Below are 26,439 nucleotides of genomic sequence, written 5' to 3'. Positions count from 1 at the left end.
TGGTAACCCATACTTGGAATTTGACCTCTGCATTTAACCCATCCAAGTTAATGCACACACATTAGGAGCAGAGTAGTGAGTAGTTAACACACACAGACACTGCAAACGTGGATACACACACCCAGAGCAGCGGGCAGCCTTTGTGTGGCGCCCGGGGAGCGATTAGGGGTTAGGTGCCTTGCTCAAGGGCACCTCAGTCATTTCCCACCGGCTCTGGAATCGAACCAGCAACCTTTGGGTTACCAGTTCAACTCCCTAACCACTAGGCCATGACTGCCCCTACGTCGTGGCCTAGTGGACTTAATGAACACGTCATTAAGTAGCAAACCACACAAAGTGAGGATGCAACACCAGCAACGAAGAATAACATGTGATAACATGCATTCATGAATAAACCTGACCACACTCATAATTATGAATTAAATCATATACAGTGGGTACGGAAAGTATTCAGACCCCCTTACATTTTTCACTCTTTTTTATATTGCAGCCATTTGCTAAAATCATTTAAGTTCATTTTTTTCCTCATTATTGTACACACAGCACCCCATATTGACAGAAAAACACAGAATTGTGGACATTTTTGCACATTTATTAAAGAAAAACTGAAATATCACATGATCCTAAGTATTCAGACCCTTTGCTCAGTATTTAGTAGAAGCACCCTTTTGATCTAATACAGCCACGAGTCTTTTTGGGAAAGATGCAACAAGTTTTTTCACACCTGGATTTGGGTATCCTCTGCCATTCCTCCTTGCAGATCCTCTCCAGTTCTGTCAGGTTGGATGGTAAACGTTGGTGGACAGCCATTTTCAGGTCTCTCCAGAGATGCTCAATTGGGTTTAAGTCAGGGCTCTGGCTGGGCCATTCAAGAACAGTCACGGAGTTGTTGTGAAACCACTCTTTCGTTATTTTAGCTGTGTGCTTAGGGTCATTGTCTTGTTGGAAGTCGAACCTTCGGCCCAGTCTGAGGTCCAGAGCACTCTGGAGAAGGTTTTCGTCCAGGATATCCCTGTACTTGGCCGAATTAATCTTTCCCTCGATTGCAACCAGTCGTCCTGTCCCTGCAGCTGAAAAACACCCCCACAGCATGATGCTGCCACCACCATGCTTCTCTGTTGAGACTGTATTGGACAGGTGATGAGCAGTGCCTGGTTTTCTCCACACATACCGCTTAGAATTAAGGCCAAAAAGTTATATCTTGGTCTCATCAGACCAGAGAATCTTATTTATCACCATCTTGGAGTCCTTCAGGTGTGCTTTCATGTGTCTTGCACTGAGGAGAGGCTTCCGTCGGGCCACTCTGCCATAAAGCCCAGACTGGTGGATGGCTGCAGTGATGGCTGACTTACTACAACTTTCTCCCATCTCCCAACTGCATCTCTGGAGCTCAGCCACAGTGATCTTTGGGTTCTTCTTTACCTCTCTCACCAAGGCTCTTCTCACCCGATAGCTCAGTTTGGCCGGACGGCCAGCTCTAGGAAGGGTTCTGGTCGTCCCAAACGTCTTCCATTTAAGGATTATGGAGGCCACTGTGCTCTTAGGAACCTTAAGTGCAGCAGACATTTTTTTGTAACCTTGGCCAGATCTGTGCCTTGCCACAATTCTGTCTCTGAGCTCTTCAGGCAGTTCCTTTGACCTCATGATTCTCATTTGCTCTGACATGCACTGTGAGCTGTAAGGTCTTATATAGACAGGTGTGTGGCTTTCCTAATCAAGTCCAATCAGTATAATCAAACACAGCTGGATTCAAATGAAGGTGTAGAACCATCTCAAGGATGATCAGAAGAAATGGACAGCACCTGAGTTAAATAATTTTTAATAATATTTAATAACATTTAATAAATGTGCAAAAATGTAAACAATTCTGTGTTTTTCTGTCGATATGGGGTGCTGTGTGTACAATGAGGAAAAAAAAAGAACTTAAATGATTTTAGCAAATAGCTGCAATATAACAAAGAGTGAAAAATGTAAGGGGGTCTGAATACTTTCCGTACCCACTGTATACGTGCTTATCTTGCTTCTCAGTTGAGTTCCCCAGCTGGCGAACCCTGCTGAGTTCCTCCACCACCCTTGGCAGTCAGACGTGGCGAAGCGTCCGACGCCAGTCCTAACACTCGTAATTACGCCCATTGGTTGACCCCTGTGCTAGGCTAGGTGCCCAAAGGTTATGATCCCTATGGTTGATCTCATATGTGTATTCTTCCACTGTCGGCGAGCCCTTGTCTTGCCCTTGGTAGAGTCCGCTCTGCCATCCCTGCCGGTGTTGACTCCCTCATAACTAGGCCGGAGCCGGCTCAGAGACATTCCATATGTTGCACTGCCCTAATGGCCAGTCCATATGTGTACCTTCCACATGATACCTCCCTTCGGTCAGGATGTGGACTCCATAGCGCCCCTTTACGCTTAGAAAGGGCACGCTTTCCCAGTGTTATCCAATAGTCTCACTGGCGGGCTACATGCTAGGCTAAAGGCCAGAGCTACACGACCACCGCTACCGAGTCTGCTGCTAGCTAATGTCCGCTCCCTTGAAAATAAAATGGACGAGCTGAGAACCAGGACAACAACACAGCGTGAAATCAGAGAGTGCTGTACTCTGATTTTCACGGAAACCTGGATTACAGACAACACGCCAGATTCAGCCATCCAACTTCAGACCCACTCTGTACACCGCGGAGACCGCACATCGGCTTCGGGGAAGAACAAAGGTGGCGGCATCTGTGTCTACACCAACGACAGATGGTGTTTAGACACTCAGGTGATGGAGAAACATTGTTCAGTGGACATAGAGGTGCTGATGGTTAAGTGCAGACCCTTTTATTTACCGAGGGAGTTCAGTGCTGTGTTTCTTTTGGCTGTTTACATCTCGTCGCGGGCGAACCGGACCGCAGCACTCGGACTACTGCACGACACTATCAGCAAGCACGAGACTACGCACCCCGACGCTGTGTTTGTTGTGGCAGGGGATTTTAACCACTGCAACCTTCGGACTGTCCTCCCCAAGTACCATCAGTACGTGAGCTTCCCGACGAGGGACAACAACATTCTGGACCACGTCTACAGCAACGTTAAGGGTGCCTACAAGGCAGCACCCCGCCCCCACTTCGGACAGTCCGACCACATCTCCGTGTTTCTATACCCATCTTACAGGTAGCTCCTCAAACAGGCTCCCGCAGTAAGTAAAACTGTTAAAGTATGGAACGAAGAAACTGATCTTGTGCTACAGGACTGCTTTAACAGCACTGATTGGGATGTGTTTAAGACTGCTGCTGTGAGAGAGGACTGCACTGTGGATTTAGAAGAATATGCCTCAGTGGTTGTTAGTTACATCAGCACATGTATAGACAACATTGTCCCCACCAAGTGCTACAAAACATTCCCAAACCAAAAACCCTGGATCAACTGTGATGTAAGGTCCATGCTGCGTGCCCGTTCCACTGCATTTGCCTCTGGTGACGCTGAGGGCTACAAAAAGGCCAGATACGATCTACGCAGATCCATCAGAGAAGCCAAGAGACAGTACAGAGTGAAGCTGGAGGGATACTATACCACCGCGGATCCCCGGCGCATGTGGCAGGGCCTGCAACACATCACAGATTATCGGCAGAGGAGCAGGGAGGTCACAACTAACCAAAGCACACTACCAGATGAGCTGAATAAGTTCTACGCTCGCTTCGACACCCTCAACACCAGCAGAGGGACTATTCCAACAGAGGCAGCACAGAGCTCTCCACTCACGGTGACATCAGCTCAGGTGCGCAGGACACTGAGGAGAACGAATCCCCGGAAGGCAGCAGGCCCTGATAACATCCCGGGCCGTGCACTGAAAGTCTGCTCAGCGGAGCTGGCTGAGGTACTAACGGATATTTACAATCTATCCGTCTCACTATCTTTTGTACCCACCTGCTTCAAGACCACCACCATTGTCCCCCTCCCCAAGAAAAACACCATAACTTGCTTAAATGACTACCGTCCCATCGCACTCACCTCAATTGTGATGAAGTGTTTTGAGAGGATAGTCATGACCCACATTAAAAAGACCATCCCAGATACACTGGACCCCTTACAGTTTGCGTATCGTCGGAACCGCTCCATTGATGATGCAGTAAACACTGCTATCCACACAGCCCTCACACACCTGGAGAACAAGGATACATATGTTCGAATGCTGTTTATCGACTACAGCTCAGCTTTCAACACGGTCCTTCCAACCAAGCTGGCTGAGAAGCTCCTCATCCTTGGACTGGCACCTTCCCTCTGCAGCTGGGTCCTGGACTTCCTCACATACAGACCCCAGACAGTCAGAGTTGGTACCCAGACATCAGGTACAAGGACGGTGAGCACAGGGACACCCCAGGGCTGTGTGCTGAGCCCTTTGCTGAACACCCTCTTCACTTATGACTGTGCCCCCACTCAGCGCAACACCACCATCATCAAGTTTGCGGATGATACAACAGTCATCGGCCTGATCACTGGTGGGGCTGAGACAGACTATAGGGAGGAGGTGGCTCAGCTGGTGTCCTGGTGCCACACAAATAATCTCTCCTTAAATGCAGAGAAAACTAAGGAGATGATTATCGACCCAAGGAGGAGGAGAGATCAGCACGGCCCACTTTACATTGGTGAGGCACAGGTAGAGAGGGTGAAAACCTTTCAATTCCTCGGCACCTACATCAGTGAGGACCTCTCCTGGTCTCACAACACCCAGCACATTGTCAGTAAGTCTCAACAACGGCTGTACTTCCTAAGAAAGCTGAGGAAATTTGGTCTGTCCACCAAACTCCTTAGCAATTTCTATAGATGTACAGTGGAGAGCATCCTGACCAATTCCATCACAGTGTGGTTTGGAAACTGCACAGTACAGGAAAGGAAAGCTCTCCAGCGTGTGATTAAAACTGCACAATACATCTGTGGAACAGCTTTTTTATCACTTCAGGACATTTACAAAACCCGTGTCACTAAGAGGGCACACAACATCATCAAAGACACTACACACCCCCAGCGTATACTGTTTACATTGTTACCTTCTGGCAGACGCTATAGGAGCATGAAAGCCAGAACATCCAGACTTAAAAACAGTTTTTATCCACAGGCCATCAGGCTGTTGAATGACTCAGTCTTTTGACAACTTCATACTCGCACTTTAATTACTGTTTGCACTATACTGTGAATGTTTGCATTGTTCAATGTACATGCTTTTTATAATGCCTTTTAGTGTCTCTCTGCCTAATGCAAATTCTACACTTGCATCTTTTAAGTATATTGTGTGTATATTGTGTACATTTTATATTTTATATTGTGGGAAACCTTTGCAACTTAAGAATTTCATTGCATGGTGTAAACTCTGTGCATATGACAAGTAAACATCTTGAATCTTGAATGGGTTATGCGGTGATCGACTTTTCTCGGCGTAAAGCCCTGTCCCATCTTCCGCCCTAGTAGGTGCAGGGGGATCAGGTGGCTTACGCGTAGGGCTGGAAGGGTGTATCAATAGAGGCACTTTGGTGGGGATCCCAATTTGTCAGTCATTCTGACGTAATGTTGAACGTGGCTGACTGAAAGGGAACGTCTCAGTTACGTATGTAACCCTCGTTCCTTGACATTACGTCCTGTCGCTACAGTTGCTGTACCACCACTGAGCGTGTGATGCAAATCTCGCATGCCAATGTCCATTGGCTCGTTTAGTTTACACTCGAAGGTGATTGGGCTCTCAGGCGAGATCCCAATTCATCGTTCTGATGTAATGTCTCTGTTCCCTCCTTCAGGGAATGAGGGTTACATACGTAACCGAGATGTTTTCACTTGACTTAAATCCATTAATGATGCGTCACTCACAAAAAGTATTTATAAGAAAACAACACGGCTATTAATAACAATATATTCACTTATTTGACAGAAATAAATCTGAATTATTAAAAAGTCATTGTAACTATAATATAATAACACTATAGCAATGCAGGTTGCATCTTTATAAATACATTCATGGAACCATAAGACTGATTCACAGTTTGGCTTTTGTTTCACTGAATGTGTGGAGAGTTTTGAAAATGTGGCTTCAGTTTTGACCAATGCTTGTTTGCAACTGAAAAAAACTGTAATATACAGTAATACTGTACAGAATTACAAGTACAGTAAAAGTAATGTACATTAATAAAAAAGTGTGGTTTCAGTCTGAATAGATCTTATGTATGTGCCTAGGTTCGTCATGCTCAATTGATGAAACAGCAGGAGAAATTGTTGAGAGACATGGAGTCAGTAGTGGCCAGACGTGAGACTATTGCTGTTCGGAGTGAGGCTCAGGCACGATCCGACCATAAGCAGCCCACACACAGCGACTACCACAACACTCTCCAGAGCCTCCGCCGAAAGATTCTCCAAACTAAGAAGGTGTGTGTGTGAATCAAGGTTATTATAGTTTAGACCTTTTATTTTACTTTGATTAATTTCATTTATTTATTTATTCATTTTGTTTAATAGGCTATTTGTTAGTTTTTACTTAATTATTTTAATTTTTTCTAGTTTCAGTTTACTTTTACTGCTTTTTTTTTGTAGAGTTGCTAAAGTTAAAATAGTTTCTGAAAATGATTAAATATTTCTGGCATACTTGACTGTATTTGGTCAGTGGTGGCATTCAAAATATTACAAAATATTTTTTGCTTAATGACTGGTAAATTATACAATTGACCATTGTCCCAACCAACTGATTTTCTTTGTAGCTTTGTAGAGTTTTGAGCACAAATCAATATTTATTGTCCATTTATTTATTTATTAGTAAATAGCAATGTAATAAGTGTGATAATTTCATATATATTCAAAATGTAAAAGAAAAATAATTTTAAGTTAAGTTAATTAATAAAATGTAGCCATGTCTTTTTGTCTAGTTTCAGTTTTCCAAATATTTTGGTTTATATATTTAGTATTTATATATTTAGTTTCAATTAAATGTTTTTTCAAGTAATTTTTTGTGTTCAGTTTCATTTTAGTTAATAATAACAGTGTATATGACCTTCTTTTTTTAAATTTTTTTTTATATCTCTCCCTGTTGTTTATTGTGTGTGTGTGTTCAGCAAGCAGAAGAGTGTGATGGTGTTATAGCTCAGCTGGCGGAGAGGCAGGGCTCTTTGACCTCCAGCCTCCGAGACAAACATGTGCATCTCAGTGACCTGCAGAATACCAGAGAGGTTCTCACCGAAGACCTTAGTGTGCTACAAGAAGCCAAAGAAAGAGTCAGTGCATCCACCAACAGCATACGTCACACACTTGCGAACTGGACACCCAGTGATGCCCCAGCCTTTTGGAGGCTCACAGCTTTATGAGCCAGTTATATTATGGTTAAATCAACCTACAGTATGTAGAGCAATTTTATTCCTCATAAACGTGGCATCAGAGCAAGTGTGTTTACATAGACTTTATATTTACACAGATAATCTTAATCGCAGAAAACATCGTATCACACATTTGAATGTTTATTCAATGCAAAATTCAATAAAAAAGACATTAACACTTGTGGGCAGGGGCTGAACGTACCAAAAGGTTGGGTTGGGGTGGGTTTGCTAATCATGAGACGGGGTCCACCTACTTCTTGTACAGATGCCTCAAACAAATACCCCCCCTTTTCTTCTCTCTCCTGTAGAATATGTCTCGTCTGCCTGTGCTACAGGGTCGGGCGAAACACCTGCAGGCTGTTAAAGAGGGAAAGTACACTCCGGTGGCAAGTGGAGACATGGCATTGGAGCTGGCTACACAGAAACATGAAGAAAGATTGAAAATGGTCAGCATAAGATCCACTGAAGATTCTCTGATAAAGTAAATTAAGTATATGGTACAAGCTGATTCCTGTCGCATCTGCGGCCAATATGCTTGTTGATCAACATTTAAATAGCTGGTTAGCCTTTGCTTTAGAGTTTAGAACTTTCAGAGTTCCTCTGACATTCAACATTTAGATTTAGAAGCTTACGGCAAGCAAGGCAAAAGTTTTGTGATATTATCTGCATTATATTATCTATTAGCTGAAGTAAAACCAATGGGGCAAAGTGGAGAAAAGCAGAAGCTTGTGATTTCAAAAAACAGTAAAAAAAAACAAACAAACGAATTATGCTAATTAATTCCTGCACTCTTATCTCAGGTCAGCTCCATTATTCAGAATTTGGCTGAAGAGTACCCTCAGCACCACAGCACTCTCCACAGGATCAACCTCACATTGGCAGAACACCTATACAATGGAGTTCAGGGCCACCAATAACCCTGAAAATGTATGTACATACATACACCTTTTGGCAGCTCTTGTCCTGGTTTGTACGAGGTCTGGTTTATTATAATGACAGCGATAGAGACTGAATGTCTGTTATGGTAAGAACGTTTTTATCAAGAGGTGGGTGAAGGATGTCTTCAGATATTGCAAAACAGTCCATGTTAAACTAACTTTAATGAATCAGTGTAAACACAGTTGCAACCATATTTGTGATGGAGTATCTTGAATAAAATCTCTTTTGAACAATTTTCCCTAAATTTCTTATCACTTAACCATGATTTATTTAAATAAATCAAAAATCCATAGGATATATACAAATGATAGAAGAGCATCTAAATTAGTGCAATGGCTTCTGAAATAACCCTGGAACAAAACTGAAAGTTTATAAAGTTGATAATTGTTTTATTATAAATTAGATAAAGTTGATAAATTAGAAGCTCACGCCACGGCAAAAGATTTGTGATATTATCAGTAGCCGAAGTGAAACCAATGAGGCAAAGTGGAGAAAAGCAGAAGCAACAAAACAAGACTACTGATCCTGGGCGGAGCAAAATTAACCACAAATGACAAATGTCAAATATTGTCAGATCCATGGAAATGCATTTTTATTTATTTATTATTATACAATTTTCTTAATGTTGTACAATTCCTCAATTATTTTAAATGTGATTTGTTTTGGCATGCATTAGAACTCTATATTAACATTAATAAGAATATGCTTAATCTTTTCAGTTACGTCATGCCAGTAGTAATGTTATGTTCTTATTTGTGCTTATACTGTATTCCAACTAGCAGCGCCCTGTTTATATTATTACAAAAATGTCTAAACAACTTGGCACGTTTGTCTTTTGAAAGTAAACTAACAGATAATTAGGATTAGCAGGAGTCTGCTCGTGGATCGATTTCTCCGGTCTGTCTTGCTGCCATGTGGTTTGCATCTGTAAGCTCCGTATAGCTTTCCGTTTTGAATCTCTATTTACTATCATTCCTTGTTGTTTATATCACTAAATATATCGTACTCATCAACCAGATATCTGATAGTATCTAATTTTGTCTATCACATTGATCTGACTTCGCTTGCTTTAATCTAAATCACTATCGCTTGCAAAACGCCTAGCCTGTTAATCTGCCATCCGTGTTTGCCGTCTTTTTCTCTCGCGAGTGCTCGCGCCTTTTCGAATCCATCAAACAACTGTGGTGAGTAGGATCAATCAACAAACACGGTGAGTCATTTCTTCTCCTATTATTGTCACTTGCACTTCATGTCACATGTATAGAATAGCCTTCTCTGTCAGCGCAGAGGGCTTTGTATGTGATAAATGCAGGGAGATAGTCAGGCTGACAGAGAAGATTTCAGAACTACACGCATCCCAATTTTAATCGAGGATAGTAAGAACACAAGGGCTTTAGATACTGCTTGTTTGGTTCCGTCTGTACAGCCCGTGCAGCAGGGGCAGACCTGACCTGTTGAAAAGAGATGGTATTCATCCCTCCTGGGATGGTGCTGCTCTTCTCTCTAGTAATATGGCACATAGTCTTAGAGCTCAAACATGACAATCTGGGGCTCAGGTCAGGAAGCAGATAGACTGGCTGAACCTTACCGCCTAGGTCAGATAAATGCCATCACATAGAGACTCTTTCACCTAGATATCATCACATAGAGACGTGTCTGTTCCCTGAACTAGGAAATACAAAAAAACTCCCAAACCCATTAAGGGTAAAAATCTGATTGATGTTCAACAAATAAAAAACAATATAGTGCAGGTGAACAAATGATAAAGCTCGGGTTGCTGAATATTCAATCCCTTTCTTCAAAAGCACTTATTGTTAATGATATGATTACAGACCATAACCTATATGTGCTGTGTTTGACAGAAACTTGGGTAAAAACAGGAAATTACATAACTTTAAATGAGTCCACCCCGCAAGATTACTGCTATAAACACGAGGCTCGTTTAAAAGGAAAAGGGGGAGGTATTGCTGTAATTTATAGCAATATCTTCAGTATTACTCAAAAGTCTAGTTTCAAATTTAATTCTTTTGAAGTGATGGTGCTTTCTGTAACGTTATCTAGCGTAAGTGATCAATCCCGTTTGACATTTGTGCTGGCTACTGTATACAGGCCACCAGGGCACCATACAGATTTGATCAAAGAATTAGCTGATTTTCTATCAGAGTTAGTACTGGCTGCAGATAAAGTCCTAATTGTTGGTGATTTTAATATCCATATAGATAATGAAAAAGACGCATTGGGATTAGCATTTACAGACTTTCTAAACTCTATTGGAGTTAGAACTATCACTTCTGCCACTAAAGATTGCTTTATAAATAATCTTCCTGATCAGTTTCATCTCATCAGCATCCCAGATAGCTTAGAACTCGATGTTGCAACATAAATGATTGACTCTCTCTTTTCCAGCACTTTAGACACAGTTGCTCCATTGCGCTTAAAGAAGATTACAGGAAATAGTCCAACACCATGGCACATCGAGCACACTCAGGCCCTAAAGAGAGCAGCCAGAAAAATGGAGCGTAGCTGGAAGAAAACAAAATTAGAAGTTTTTCGCATTTCGTGGAGAGAGCATTTCGCATTTCGTAGCATGATTGCCTACAGAAAGGCCTTAAAAACTACAACACTTTTAGAAGAAAACAAACACAACCCTAGGTATTTATTCGAAACAGTGGCTAAATTAACGAAAAATAAAGCTCCAACACCAGACGTTTCCAAACAGCACAGCAGTAATGACTTTATGAACTTCTTTACTTACAAGATTGTTAATATTAGAGAGAAAATTATAACTAGGCAACCGTCTACTACAGTATAGCATCAGACAGTGCATTGTAGTCTCCTTGAGGAAAAATTTCATTCACTGTTTGCTATTATTAAACCTCTAGAGAATGAAAATTTTTAAATGCGATGGCACCAAAGAAGAATCCCGTACAGGCTGAGGAGGTTGACGATATTAAAAGATCGCTTGACATGTTGGCGGAGGAACTTTCTGTTATTAGACAACAACAGAAAACCATTATGGATCTGGTGGAAGAAGTCAAGTCCTTGAGGATACAAAATACCGAGAAGGATAAGCTGATTTCGTTATTGGAGAACCGGGTGGCTGATCTGGAGCAATATACCAGAATGAATGACATCATAGTCACCGGTTTGGAGACGAAACCCATTTCGTATGCCCGAGCTGCGGCAAAGTCACAAGGAGAGGAGTTGAGCGAACAGGAGGTTGCTTCAGTGGAGCAACAGGTGATGGCGTTTTTCCACTCAAAGGGGATTGAGTTGGTCAAGGATAACATCGAGGCTTGTCACCCTTTCCCAAGAAAAAACAAGACGGATAAACCGGTCATAATCATTCGGTTTTCCTCCAGGAAGCAAAAGACGGATCTGCTGAAGCAGGGACGGCTGTTGAAGGGTACGGATGTGTATGTGAACGAGCATCTGACAAAGAAAAATGCCGATATCGCCAAAAAGGCCCGTTTCCTTAGAAAACAGAAGAAAATACAATCTACATAGACCAGGAACTGTAAAATATTCATCAAGCTCAACGGATCACCAGAACAAGCCAAAATACTAGTAGTCAGGAGCTTGGAGGAGTTGGATAAGTACCAATGACACAAAAAGAAAACAAGGTAAACTTAAGACAATAAACATGACAATTCCTGTCAACAAAAATATATCCATATCGAGATTAGAAACGTTTGCATACACAGAGCATGGAATACAAGACATAGAAAATGACATTGACCCAGAAAATAACTTGTTTCACAATATCAACAACAACTGCAGTTATTATACAGAGGATGAATTTAATGTTACTTTCCAATCAGATGATAACATATCAATTATTCACTTCAACAGCAGAAGCCTTTACGCCAATTTCCTAAATATTAAGGAGTACTTGAGATAATTCAAGAACCCATTTAATATTATAGCAATATCGGAGACATGGATTAGTATTGATAAGGGTGTGGATTTTGAGATGGATGGATATGAATTGAACTACAATAACAGAATAAAAAAGAGTGGAGGAGGTGTGGCAATATATGTGGATAAAAGATTGAAGTATAATGTGGTAAAGAGCATGACAGCAGCTGTTGATCATTTACTAGAATGTATTACAGTAGAAATATGTGTGGAAAAGGTAAAAAATATTATTGTGAGTTGTTTATACAGAGCTCCCGGGTCAAGCATTGAGTTATTCAAAGATTGGATAGAAAATATGTTTTCCAAATCATTGCAAAAGAGTCTGCTTATATGTGGGGATTATAACATTGATTTATTAAATCCAAAAAAGTATCAGATGACAGAAGATTTTATTGATACCATGTACAGTATGGGTCTATATCCAAAAATTACTAGACCTAGCGTATTTAAGTTACTGTGTGGAGATATGGGGTAATACCTACAAAACCAACCTACAGCCATTATGCACATTACAAAAAAAAGTTATAAGAATTATTAATAATACAGGATACCTTGAACATACCAATCTATTGTTTTTTAAATCACATATATTAAAGTTTACTGATTTGGTTAAATTCAAGACTGCACAAATTTTGTACAAAGCAAGAAATAATTTACTTCCAGGAAATATGCAAAAAATGTTTATGGATAGGCAGGGTGGGTATAACTTAAGAGGGGAATATAATAAAAAAAAAATCAAAGTCAGAACAAATATGAAAAGCATGTGCATAACGGTATGTGGGGTGAGTTTGTGGAATGGTTTGGAGTTGGAGCTAAAAAACAGTACAAATATATATAAGTTTAAAACATTGTATAGAAACATGCTTATAAAAGGATACAGGGATGAAGATAGGTAATGTTGGGCGGGGATATTATACAGACTGTAAAGGGATAGGTGATTATAATGTGCTGGGTTGCACAATAAATTATTATGTTTGGCTGTTGTGTTTCTGTTTTCATTGTTTTTGGGGTGTTTGGTTTAGGTTTGTAAAGAAATGGTGTAAATAAGTGTTTAAGTAATTATGAGCATTGAAACCAGGGGTGGGAAGTAATACGCTTTGGCTTCCTCCTGCTCCTTTTCGAACATATTAGTTATTTATTCAAATATTATGGATACATACTTTGTTTGTTTTGTTTTATTTTGTTGTTTTGTTTACAACTTATATGTGTTATATTGTATTTTCTTTGTTTATTTGTAATAATAATAATAATAATAATTTCTTACATTTATATAGCGCTTTTTCTGAGACCTCAAAGCGCTTTACATAGAAGGGGGGAATCTCCTCAACCACCACCAATGTGCAGCATCCACTTGGATGATGCGACGGCAGCCATATTGCGCCAGAACGCCCACCACACACCAGCTTACTGGTGGAGAGGAGACAGAGCAATGAAGCCAATCAGTATATGAGGATGATTAGGAGGCCATGGTAGACAGAGGCCAAGGGGCAAATTTGGCCAGGATGCCAGGGTTACACCCCTACTCTTTTTCGAAGGACATCCTGGGATTTTTAATGACCACAGAGAGTCAGGACCTCGGTTTAACGTCTCATCCGAAGGACGGTGCTCTTTTGGCAGTATAGTGTCCCCGTCACTATACTGGGGCATTAGGACCCACACAGACCACAGGGTGAGCGCCCCCTGCTGGCCTCACTAACACCTCTTCCAGCAGCAACCTGGTTTTCTCAGGAGGTCTCCCATCCAGGCTCAGCCCTGCTTAGCTTCAGTGGGCAACCAGTCTTGGGCTACAGGGTGATATGGCTGCTGGCCATATCATATCATTTGTAATATGTTCGAAACAAAAAAATAAATAAAAATGAAATGAAATTACAGGCCGATCTCGAATCTAGCTTTTCTGTCAAAATTAATAGAAAAGGCAGTATCCTCACAACTATGTTCCTTTTTAGAAAGAAATGGTATCTGCAAGGATTTCCAGTCAGGATTTAGATTTTAGACCATATCATAGTACTGAGACAGCTGGCATTAGAGTCACAAATTATTTGCTCTTATCCGATCGTGGTTGTATCTCTCTATTAGTGTTACTGGATCTTAGTGCTGCATTTGATTCCATCGACTACAACATTCTTTTGAATAGACTCGAAAATTATGTTGACATTATTGGAATTGCACTAGCATGGTTCAAATCATACTTATCTGACCGTTATCAGTTTGTAGCAGTACATTAAGAGATGTCATATCAATAAAAAGTTCAGTATGGAGTACCACAAGGCTCAGTACTAGGACCGATGCTGTTCACTCTGTACATGCTACCCTTGAGAGATATCATTAGGAAGTATGGAATTAGTTTTCACTGTTATGCTGATGATACTCAGCTCTATATTTCTTCGCGTCCCGACGAAACTTACCAATTCACAAAATTAACGGAATGCATAGGTGATATAAAAGTTTGGATGACTAGTAATTTCCCACAACTTAATTCTGAACAAACAGAGTTTCTAATTATTTGGCAAAACACCTTTGCACGTATTAACCCAGAATACTGTCTAACAATTGATGGCTAGGCTATGGTTAGGAACCTGGGTGTGCTCTTTGATACCAATCTTTCAAGCATCTGTAAAACCGCATTCTTCCATCTTAAAAAATACATCTAAATTACGACATATGCTTTCAATGAAAAATGCGGAACAGCAGTGGTGGATAGAGTACTGAAAGAGTACTGAAAAAGTACTGTTACATTGCTGAAATATAGAGTACTAGTTACTTTTTAGCCACCTATAGTTAATGTATTACCAATAAATATTCATTCAAATCATAGATCTATGTAGAAAATAGCTACTTTTAACACATTTTTACCTTATTGACAAAGGACATTAATTAGTAGTCATGATACTGGAATTTCAAACTTCAATATGACACCTTGAAAAATGTCAATATTCAGTCTCATTTTCAATACCATCGGGAAAACCACCACATACTAAATATTTGAATATCTAAATTTTTGTCCATCCATTTTGTCAAGGCAATCATTATTTTCAAGCTTCAAAAAGCACAAAACTCATTGTAACAGTAATCTATTTGAATGGAAAAGTTTAATTCAAGTGTTCTGAAGAGACACGTCCACTTTATACGATGAACGGATTTTAATTTAGGCTTCTGTTTACATATTTAAACATTGATCAATAACCATTACAATAATCTAACTTAAACATTTGCTCACTCTGTGTATTTGTCTTTACAATAGGGTAACTCTGTTGCAATTCCTCTCACACAGAACAAGGAAGCTTGATTTCAAACTGAATTGAATTTGCAAATAAGACAAGTAAACAGGCAGTAATAAAATAAGAACAAATAAAATAAATGACCTCAACAGTTGAGGTATTCAAAATATGACAACACTGAATTTTTTTATGCAGTGTGTGTTAAAGGGTTAGTTCACCCAAAAATGAAAATTCTGTCATTAATTACTCACCCTCATTTCATTCCAAACCCGTTCGTGGAACACAAACAAAGATATTTTTGATGAAATCCGAGAGCTTTCTGACCCCACATAGTCTTCAGTGTCATTAGCAGTTTCAAGGCCCAGAAAGGTAGTAAAGACATCGTTAAAACAGTCCATGTTACATTGGTTCAACCTTAATGTTATAAAGCAACAAGACAATAATACTATGCAAAAAAAAAAAAAAAAAAACTCTTTCAACAATTTCTTCTCTTCCCTTCACATCTCCAATGCTGTTCACGTTGTAAACACAGTGCCGCGCTTCCGGGTTCTACGTCAGAATGCCGGCTCAGAACTCACGCGTCGGCCTTGAAAGGTTATGACATTGCAGTCTATGTGGGGTCAGAACGCTCTTAGATTTCATCAAAAATATTTTAATTTGTGTTCTAAAGATGAACGGGTTTTACAGGTTTGGAACGACATGAGGTTGAGTAATTGTGACCCTTCCTCTGAAACATCGGCTAAAGTGGCAGAATCTAATTATGAGTTTAAGAGCGTCAAAGTAGTCATACAAATAGGTTGTGTGTTTATTGCTGTAAATGATAGATTTACCATAACATGGTAAATACTGAAATTAATGATTTTATTGACACTACGTTATACTTTTGCTGATTCTTATATCATTCGGTTCAGGAACTTCTTTTCAACCATAAGAAAGAGTAAACAGACCTTAATATCAATCCGCACAAGTGGCAATCAGGTAAACACTAGTTAATCTAGCGCTATATAAATGCAGTCTGCCGGAAGCTAGTTATTTTAGTCGATAAAGTTTTAAATATGGATATTTTTCTTACACGAACGCATCGCTTCCCTTTAGAAGGCCTTTATTAACCCCCAGAGAGCTGTGTCGAGCACTTAAATCATGAATAGATGTGCTTTGATGGACTTCCAAAGACAGACACCCATTCACTGCCATTATAAAGCTTGGGAGAGCCAGGACATTTTTTTATATAACTTATATATGTAACTTTATATAACTTAGTTTAAATCTAGACTAAAAATGCATCTCTTTTACCTGGAATTCATATAGAACATTATACGTTTCTATTATTCAAATCAATTAAATGATTATTAGGCTGCATAAATTAGGTCAGCCGGAACCGGGGACACCTTCCTATAACACGTTACATCATAAGAAGAATGGCATCTACGCTAATGTTAGTCTTTCTGTTTATTCCGAGGTTTACTGAAGTCAGCGGGATCCGGGCCGTATCCAGATCAGATGGTGGACCTGCGCTTGGACCCATCCACAACGCATCCCTGAAGTGCCAACCTCATCAGCCCTGTGAAGGCCTCATCGACACGACAGCCATCGGCACTGATCCTCGACAAACTCGTCTCCATACCAGCGTGATGACTCCGACTTCCAACCAGATGGAACTGGATAAATATTCTGAATGTTCTGATCCAATCTGACTTCTGACCTGTAATGCTGCCTGAATCATAATCATACACTGTTTGTTCGTTGGCCAGAGGAGAACTGGCCCCCGACTAAGCCTGGTTTCTCCCAAGGTTTTTTTCTCCATTCAGTCACCTGATGGAGTTTTGGTTCCTTGCCACTGTTGCCTTGGCTTTTGGCTTGCTTAGTTGGGGAGATTTAATATTCAACAATATTATTATATATATTGTATATAATATTATATATATTATATAATATTATTGATCTGCCTTACTTAAGGTGGACAATGATGCAATTTTCTTCTAGAAACAAACTTTGTTGTATTTTTTCATGTTATCACTGTGAAGCTGTTTTGATACAATCTGAATAGTAAAAAGCGCTATATAAATAAAGGTGTCTTGACTTGACTTGAATTAGGATTACGATGGTATTACCAACATCTTCAGTTCAAAACCCAGTCCACAAGAACATAAAACATAAACAATCTAATCCCAAACTTTTGAATGGTATTTTTTACACACTTATTAAATATATAAAACATATCAAAATTAACAAGAATGAACAAATGTGGATTGACCAAGTACTGAGTGTCTGGCCCAGAGAGGCAGAAGACAAACGGATATTTGCAACTAGGTTAAGCTCAGTACAGCAAACCTTCTCTTCAAGGTTCATTCGTCTATGTGTTCTATATTAAGGACTTTCTGCACTTACTTCAGGGCCTCATCTGCATTTTCCAGACTTTAGGAGCATTTGGTGATCCAGGAGATCAGCATCCCACAGAGCTTTGTGTTCAAGGCTATTGAAACGGATTCCAGATCCTTTCCCCACTGCATTGTCACCCAGCACAACCATTAGAATATGTCACTGCCATCGGACTGCTCACTCAATCATGTGGAATGTAGATATCACTTAACCAAACCTCTTTCCAGAGACCTTGGCATTGTTGTATATCATCAGTATATTGTTTTCTAATTTACATTATATGTAATATAGCTGAACAGCACAGTCCATGGGTTAATGACAAATAATCTTTGGTTTATTTGTTTGATGCATAATAAGGTTTAGTAACACAATTTAAAGGTGACTTAGTTACATGTTGCTACATGTACTTACTATAGTAATAACAGTAAAGTGTGCATAATTACAAGTAACTAACCCTAAACCTTACACTTACCGTAACTTTATAGTAAGTACATGTAGTTAATCAATATTATTTGAGTAAGTACAATGTAACTACATCACCTTAAAAGAGGGGGGGTTGTTGGTAATCTGATGTACTCATTACCACACCTTAAAGGGTTAGTTCACCCAAAAATTTAATTTCTGACATTAATTCTTCACCCTTAATTTTATTTAATTTTTTCATTTTTGGGTGAACTAACCCTTTAAGTGATGTTGGATCAAAAATCACAATGTCACCGGTGACGCGAGTATCAATCACCACATAATTGGTGTCCCTGGGTGGGCAAAAGTAAAATCATTACAGTCTATGCTACATACGTGTAGTTGCGCATGTCTGGGAAACTCACGAATATTAGTGTATAGCCTACTTTGCCCATGGAAACCGAAAATCTCGTAACACCTGTCTGTACTTTTATTTTTTTATTTATTTTTTTATTAAGCCGGTTGAAAAACATGGGATGATACAAATTATTTCAGTCCACCCACACTTTTAAAGGCCCACCACCGATCATCCGCTTTTTGCATCCGCCACTGCTATAATGCAAATTAATTTCTTCACTCTTATCTCAGATCAGTTTCATTTTCCAGCATTTGGCTGTATATATATATAGGCCTATATATATATATATATATATATACATATTGTATATATATGCTGGACCAACAGCATATTAGGCAGGTGGTCGTAATGTTGCTAACTGCATTTGGGGACATCTAAGAATGTCTTTATTTGTACTGGAACAGTAAAAACGAAGAACCAATGAATGTTAATATAAGTAATTAGTATCTGGAATGTCCTCGTTCAGACAGCTAAGTGAATGGAATGTCCCCATGAAACATGAAAACCTAACATGTGTGTGTGTGTAATGACACTTGTTCAGTTGAGTCTTCAGGAATATAATAGGAGCACAGGTTTTGTTTACTGTTCGAATACAGCAGGAGTCTTGTTTCAGTCATACACCCAACCCTTCATTCAGGCCTGGGCAGTGACTGCCTAATATATTCATACAGGTTTTGTTATGTGTGTTTTGATTTAGAGATGGCAGATTGGCATCTCTACATTTAAAACATCGATCCATTGTGTTATTAGTCCAATTTAATACAGATTATAATAAATACATATGCAAAAATCCTTGGTTAATTAAAACAATAGTTAACTACTGAACAGATTCTCTGTTCATTTCCTGTTGTTGTTTTTCTTCTGTTTTTAGGTTGTACGAAATGACACCAAATGACTGATTAGATAAGAACATCCAGGTGGGTTTATGCTAGGTAGTGCTGGTCCACTAATTGACCAGAAATAGTCAGCCTGTCAAGGTGTCGTCTCAAAAAGAATTAATTAAAAAATTCTGAATCAAGGGAATTATACTCAGGAGAATCGACTCCAGTAAATGACTTATCTATCCGTGTTTAACACGATTGAGATCCAAAAAATAGCAGGTATTTTGTTTACAAGTTTAAATCGTTACACCAGAAATAGAATAGACCAGTGAGTGTTTTAGAGTAATATGTGTTAGTGCAATTCACTAATTTGTTCAAAAAACAGTTGTCCACAGCCATAACAACGAAAGTATGGGAACTAACTGAACATAAAAATCATGACTTGTCTCTTTGAAAAAAAGAGGAAATGGAGGTGATGACAAAGTTTACTCATTTATGCTTCACTGAGGCCAATGAGGCTTTTCCAAGATAGTGTGTGCTTAAAAATATACATATTTAATTTCATAGGTATTTCTGTACAACTGGTCACTGATTATATTACTGTAATCATAATATTATAAATTACTTAATATTGCACTGTTTATCATAAGAGCTCACTTGGAACTCTTCGACTTCATAGTTTAGGAAGAACGTGCAATAGGATTCAAAATTCCAACATCTCGAAGTAACAGCTTTGACAGTTGTTTGGTGTAGATAATTCTATATTTTGGTTTGTTTGTCAGGATTTCTAGAGGATCCTTTAAAGAACAACAACTCTTTGAATGCGGATACATGAGTGTGTTTTAGAACTGGACATTGTTTTGTTTTCTTGATGCTGGAATGTCACCATGACTGATGTAAACCGTCATAGTGGCTAAACCACTCTGGGGGTTTTATTTAGAACTTTTTTTAGTTCCTTTTTTTTTTTTTTTTTTTTTGGACAGACATTTTGACATTAAAACTTTTCCTCTGGCACAGTGAAATACTGAAGTATGTCCCTTGCAGACAGTTGTCATTAAAGTGACAAAGGCAGATTTTGCACCACCACACCATCATACCTCCGCAAAGGCAGATTATCATCAGCAAAGTATGTACATACATGCTGTGTTTGCATGTGACATGTAATTTCCCATAAACTTTAGAATACCTCTTTCATTTCCTTTTTTCCTGTTGGACTTTGTACCTGTTCGCAGCCTGTTTCATTTGCTTTAGATAGGAAGAACTTGCTTGACACAGACAAATCACACAAGAACAGCGGATGAGTATATGTTTTTGTTTGTCAATTGCAGTTTGCTAAGTAAATAAAATCTCTGTATTGCTTTAGTTTCTGTATAACTATCATACTGTAATTCCCCAATCCCCTAATGAAAATAAACAATCTGTAATGTCAGGCATCTTTAAGTAATGTTTAAAATGCTGTGTGCTTCTTTTTATTCAAGGGGAAATCCACATGACATGCTTTGCATATGTGTCAGTCTGTGTCTGTTGTCGGGAAAACCTCTCCTTGTTATTCAGGTTTCTTCACGCACCTGTGGGTGTGAGGGGGAGGAGATTTAACTTAACCTCCCTTACAATCTCACTCCTTCTCATTTCTCATTTCACTTCTGTTGTGTTTATGCCAGCATTGGAGTTGTTTTTATTGGAGTTATTTTTTTATTTATTTTTTAAGCTTTAATTTTAAAAACCCAGTTTTTATGTGTTTGGCAAAGTGTCTGATTTCAGGATTTCAGCATGGCTGAGAGTGTCCTGAACACTCCTGACTTGAAGGATCTAGAAGAAGAAGAACTGTGGGATCTTATTGACGATAACCGCCATGCCATCTCTCTCGGCATCCGTCCCTGTGTTCTCATCCCTTACCTGCGCCAGGCACGTGTCCTCACAAACCTGGATGAGGATGAGATTTTTACCAGTCCCCATTTCACCAACCGCTGCATGAGGACCAGTAAGACACTCTGACTTATCATGACATACTGTATACCAGAGCATGAAAAAAAAAAGTTAAGGAAGTACAGATATCTCAAGGGGTTTCACAATAAATGTGAAAAAAACAAAAACAAACATGCTTTCTAATATTTACCAAAAAAAAATGAATGGAAAGGTGGAAATTCAGATTTTTTTTTTTTCCAGGATTGAAGTTTTGTTTTTGATTAGAGCAATGAATGTGAAAATTAAGAGTTATTGGAAGGTTCAAGGTTGGGGGATTTTATCTTTCTGAAATGTGAGCAAGCTTATGGAAATATGGGTTAGATACAGATAGATAAGTCAGCTGTGTTAGAGGTTACACTGATAAACAAAAACATTAAAAAAAAACAAAAAAACTTTAGTTTAAAAAAAAACAGTGAAAAAAAACTTAGTTCATTAGATGCCTTCAATTTTTAAGACTTGTAAAAAAAAAAAAGAAGTAGATTGCTTAAGTAATGTAATGTTAAAACATAAGTTGCTATGACTTACTAATCATATTTATTTTTACAGTGTATGTCACCATGAATTAAATTAAATTATTTTCATTATTTATTCACTCTTATGTTGTTCCAAACCTGCTGTATGCTATTATTTTTTCAGTGAAATATGTTCATACATTTTGGAACCCAGATATTAATAGCAGCGTATGGTTTTGGAATGAAATTAGTGTGAGTAAATCATTTCCATTTTTGGGTGAACTCTTCCTTTAAGGAATACTTGAAAGTTGATTGACAGTATTGAAAATAAAACCTTTTAATGTATCTTGCAGTATTTGTGATATGATGTCTGAAATGTTAATCTTTTTCTACAGGTCATATGCTTGACATGTTACGTGTACAGGGTCGTAATGGAGCAATGGCTCTGCTCGAAAGTCTGATGATTCATTACCCAACTCTCTACACACAGATCACTGGCCGCGAGCCCAGCATTGAGCCTTCAGGCTTCAGTGGTCAGTCAATGCACTTTTAATCTCAGTTTCTGATGATGCATTACAAGCACACACAATGTGTGTTGTAGTTAAATCTGGTAGCTGTAACATTTGTGGATTTGAACCCCAGGCCTCGATCTAGACTTCTAAACTGTCTATTAAACAATGTAATATACCAATGACAAATGTGCACAACTGAATATATTTCCATGTGTGTGTTTGAGGGATGTTTTTATCACCTTATTTAAGGCTAATAAGTAAAACCTTGCTTTTCTGCTTGCAAGGCCTGATAAATTACACTGAGCTGACAGAGTACCTTGTTAATGCGGTAAGCAGTATGCAGACAGAGCTACAAGTGGCACGGCAAGAGGGTGTTCGGCTGCGAGCTCAATGCTGTGAGCTGGAGGGGAAACTTAAACAGGTCCAACAAAATAATGAAGAGTTCAGCCAGATGCAACAAGAGCATGGACAACTGCGCAGTCACCTAGATGGTGTGGACTTAACACAGCTTTACTGTACATCAATGTGGTTAATGTTTAATTAACAGTCATTAACAGACATATATTGTAATTTATGTACATTAAAATAAGTTGTATAGCATTAACTACAGTTAAATGTAAGATGTAATTATTGTTCATGAAATTAATGAAAGTTAATTTTAAGTGTTTACATTTTTTAATTACGTGCTTTGAGAAATTCAGAATGTTTTTGCACAATTAGACAGTTTCTTTGCCTGTGTCAAGATTATTTAATGTCTGCTTGTCTTCTGTGTAGGTTTAAACAGGAAACTGCTGAAACTGAAGGATGAGAAATGTGATCTCTATGTCAGATATACTTCAGTTCTTGAGGAGAAGTCTGCAACCATCATACGCAACAGAGACCTGCAACTGGAGGTAAAGAACCAGATTTGATGTCTTTGTATCATTTTACTTGGACTTTATTTTCATTTCAGAAAAACAGTTACAAAAAACAGATTGTCTCATTCATGTGCCTGATAGAGAGCAAAATTCCTTAGAGAGGTTAAAGAGAGGCAAATGTTAAGGCTTGCTAGATATTTTATTTTCTATATGAAAATGTTTCTCAGTGATACGCTACTCAGTTTGATGTACATTGTGAGATGTTTCAACTGTAATTCCTCACCATCAGCATTAACAAGTGTATGTCCATCAAAAAGCCGATGTGTATATTTCTAATTTATTAGCAGATTTCATTAAGACAGTAATAATGTGAGTAAGCCAGTTAGCTGAAAACTTACACAATATAAAACACAAAACTACATATTTTGAACACCCGGAAGAAAATATACATCATTAATTAATCATACTTTCTAGGTTGTGATTCTGAGGAGCAAGCTGGTCCAAATAAACTGAGTACTGACCCATCTTTCCAGAGCAAGTGCTTTGTGCTCGTGTTAAACTCCGAGATTTGAGAAGCTGTCGTCAGTAAAATGACGTGTTCGAGGGCGGGTCCAGTTGTTCGCGGGCGGACAATGTAGAACATAGGCGGGCATACGCTGATTTCACGCAGCCGCCATTTTGAAATCGAAAGTGAGGCTCCGGTGGGAAGAACCCCGGAAGTAAAGATAAACAACAATGCCTTGGATTACCAACCTGAAGCTGCTGCCGCGATTTACACTATTGGATGTTAATATTCAATATAGGATATGTATATAGTTCATTCCTGCTTCTTTTTTTACATTCTGAATTATATATAAAAAAATTATTTTATTTAAAAATGAATTTCACTGTATATAGTCTAAAGTATGAAAGAAATGTATGTACATTTTTAGAATTGACACAACATCATTAAACACAACAATACGCCATCGCATTCACGACTCACCTGTGATTAAAGGCGACACTTCCGGTTTTCTTCCCACCGGAGCCTCGCTTTCGATTTCAAAATAACGGCTGCGTGAAATCAGCGTATTATGCAAATGTATTAGGCTATCTAGTGACGTGTGACAGTAACGCATTGGGATACAGACGACTAGTTTAGGAGGTTCAGAGTCAATTCTTCTTTTTAGGAGACAATAACTTTATTTATCGTGCACTTTCGACTTTACAACTTTGCTGAACTTTCACAAACAACTACATTACACACTGCATGAAAGGGAATATTCGAAAAACCATAATAGGGGCACTTTAACGAAACACCTTTACCCTACTTGGCAGAGAGCTGTAACGAAGTTCAGTTATTACGGGAAGAAGGAGGCGGGAACCGGCGAACATTTAAAGACTTTTAATGACAAAAATAAAACAAATACAAAACGAAAGTAAAAGCCAACAGCCCCTCACGGACGACTGCTGGCAACACAGAACATCAAATAAAACACAGGCCTGTTCCTCTCTCGCTCTTCACTGTCGTCGCTCCTCCTTTATGCTTCCGCTCCTCCGTGAGAGATGCGAGACCGGTGCGTCGCGCACGTGTCGCTCATTATCAATCACGCCACCGGCCTCGCGCCGTCCTCCCACGGCCCTCGACCTCGTCGTGCTCGCCACAAGAGCCAATAAGAGTAAAGAAAGAAAAACTACAGTATAATCAACACACACACACACACACACACACACACACACACACACACACACACACACACACACACACACACACCAGTAGCGTAGCCAGAAAAGAGACTCTGGGTGTGCATCTGAAATTCTGGGTGTGCCACTTTTATTGTCAGATTACTGTGCAAAATTATTAACCATAACCATATAACCATGCCCCACATAACCATAAAACTATATAAAATATAACTATACATTACACTCAGGATCGCCAATAATTTAGTCATAACATAGTGCCTGAAAAAATGCTCTGTTTATATGCGCGGCAAACATCTCTAGTCTGGGGAGCTGCTGGGGTCACAGTCAGCTGCTGTTTGCTGATTGGTTGGCAGTCCGAATGTCGGCAGATATTTTTTTAACGAAAATAATTTAAACTGTAAATTACATTTGAACATTTTGAGCGTTATGGCACCATATATTGGATTCTTATTTCTGTGCCCCTGAGAGTATGAGTGAATGTTCAGTGACGTCACAGAACTGCCAGATTCAAACTGCTTTCGCGCGTTGGCTGGCGCTGAGCCAGAGACGGACGCGCTCATCAGCGCTTGTCATATATCACAACTAATATGCAGTGTTTTCAAACACATAATGTTTATTTTATGTTTCAGACATTTAAATACACATAAGTACTAGTAAAACAATACATTTATAGTTTGTAAAATACACAGTGATGTCTATGGAAGCCATACCTGTCAAGTTTTGGATTTGAAAATAAGGGAAATTTATTTTTCCGCGAGCATTTTTCCGCAGCAAATTTTGATTTCTCTGATCTACATATGTGCATTTTAAGATGTTTTGAAGGCCAAAAAAATTGGATGACAATAGCTTTAAAACCATGTGCGGGCAGCTGTTTTTTTCTCACCTCATCAGCATCACACTCTTTTTCTCTTTGTTTTTATCTTGCTCTGTCTTTTCCCCTCCTAAAGCTGAGCTTTGACTGATACAGGCTTTTAATTTTTGTCTGTCAGTGAAGAAAGTAAACATAGGGTCAACTGATAGGTTGATTTATGAATCATTTTCTCAGACAAAGCTACCAGGAAAGCTAGGTAACTAAGTCCATCTACAATGAAATATAAATTTTTTATTTTAATTTTTTAAGCTTTTTAGCCTTTGTAATCAACAATACGGTTGGTTATTCATCAAGTCACCCCGTGAAAATCTATTTAATTTCAAATCATTTAACTAACCAGCTAAACGTGTATTAATGTAACTGTCTATTGGCAATATGATTAATCTGTTCTATATTTATTTCTATTTATTAAAAATAACAACATGAATGATCAATTTGCCACTTCTATAAATCAAGTGCTTAAAAGAAAAGCACAAATCCCTTTACTCTACTCTTACTCTAATATATGTAGGCTATACACTTCTACTGATTCATTATTACTTAATACAAAACTATATTTATTAATACAAAACCAAATAACTCCACATGATGTTTCTCTCTCAAGGCCATCTAGTGCTTTCAGACAATGATGTGTGTCTTTAATCATTTCTGTGCATGGCAGCATAATGTAATAACG

The 26,439-nt window shown here is 38.9% G+C and overlaps 2 protein-coding genes across 3 annotated transcripts in view; both read left to right on the top strand.

Moving 5' to 3' along the window:
• ccdc40 (coiled-coil domain 40 molecular ruler complex subunit) overlaps nucleotides 1-8,497 on the top strand; it is a 39,091-nt gene extending 30,594 nt beyond the window's left edge. Inside the window, exons 17-20 of the mRNA XM_082136748.1 lie at nucleotides 6,199-6,387; nucleotides 7,068-7,226; nucleotides 7,634-7,771; nucleotides 8,126-8,497. Of these exons, the coding sequence (XP_081992874.1) occupies nucleotides 6,199-6,387; nucleotides 7,068-7,226; nucleotides 7,634-7,771; nucleotides 8,126-8,242 (603 nt within the window). The 3' untranslated portion in view covers nucleotides 8,243-8,497. The remainder of the gene's footprint in view (nucleotides 1-6,198; nucleotides 6,388-7,067; nucleotides 7,227-7,633; nucleotides 7,772-8,125) is intronic.
• A 12,149-nt stretch (nucleotides 8,498-20,646) lies between these two features.
• Nucleotides 20,647-26,439, top strand: part of card14 (caspase recruitment domain family, member 14) — a 51,039-nt gene continuing 45,246 nt past the window's right edge. The window contains exons 1-4 of one of the 2 annotated variants that reach the window (XM_082136743.1): nucleotides 20,647-21,401; nucleotides 22,233-22,370; nucleotides 22,634-22,840; nucleotides 23,124-23,242. In XM_082136743.1, the coding sequence (XP_081992869.1) occupies nucleotides 21,191-21,401; nucleotides 22,233-22,370; nucleotides 22,634-22,840; nucleotides 23,124-23,242 (675 nt within the window). In that variant the 5' untranslated portion in view covers nucleotides 20,647-21,190. The remainder of the gene's footprint in view (nucleotides 21,402-22,232; nucleotides 22,371-22,633; nucleotides 22,841-23,123; nucleotides 23,243-26,439) is intronic. The other variant, XM_082136742.1, reaches the window with a different exon arrangement.

This window comes from Leuciscus leuciscus, assembly GCF_965113295.1.
Source record: "Leuciscus leuciscus genome assembly, chromosome: 14".
In the NCBI taxonomy this organism is placed as follows: domain Eukaryota; kingdom Metazoa; phylum Chordata; class Actinopteri; order Cypriniformes; family Leuciscidae; genus Leuciscus; species Leuciscus leuciscus.
This window is presented reverse-complemented; position numbering and strand designations above follow the sequence as displayed.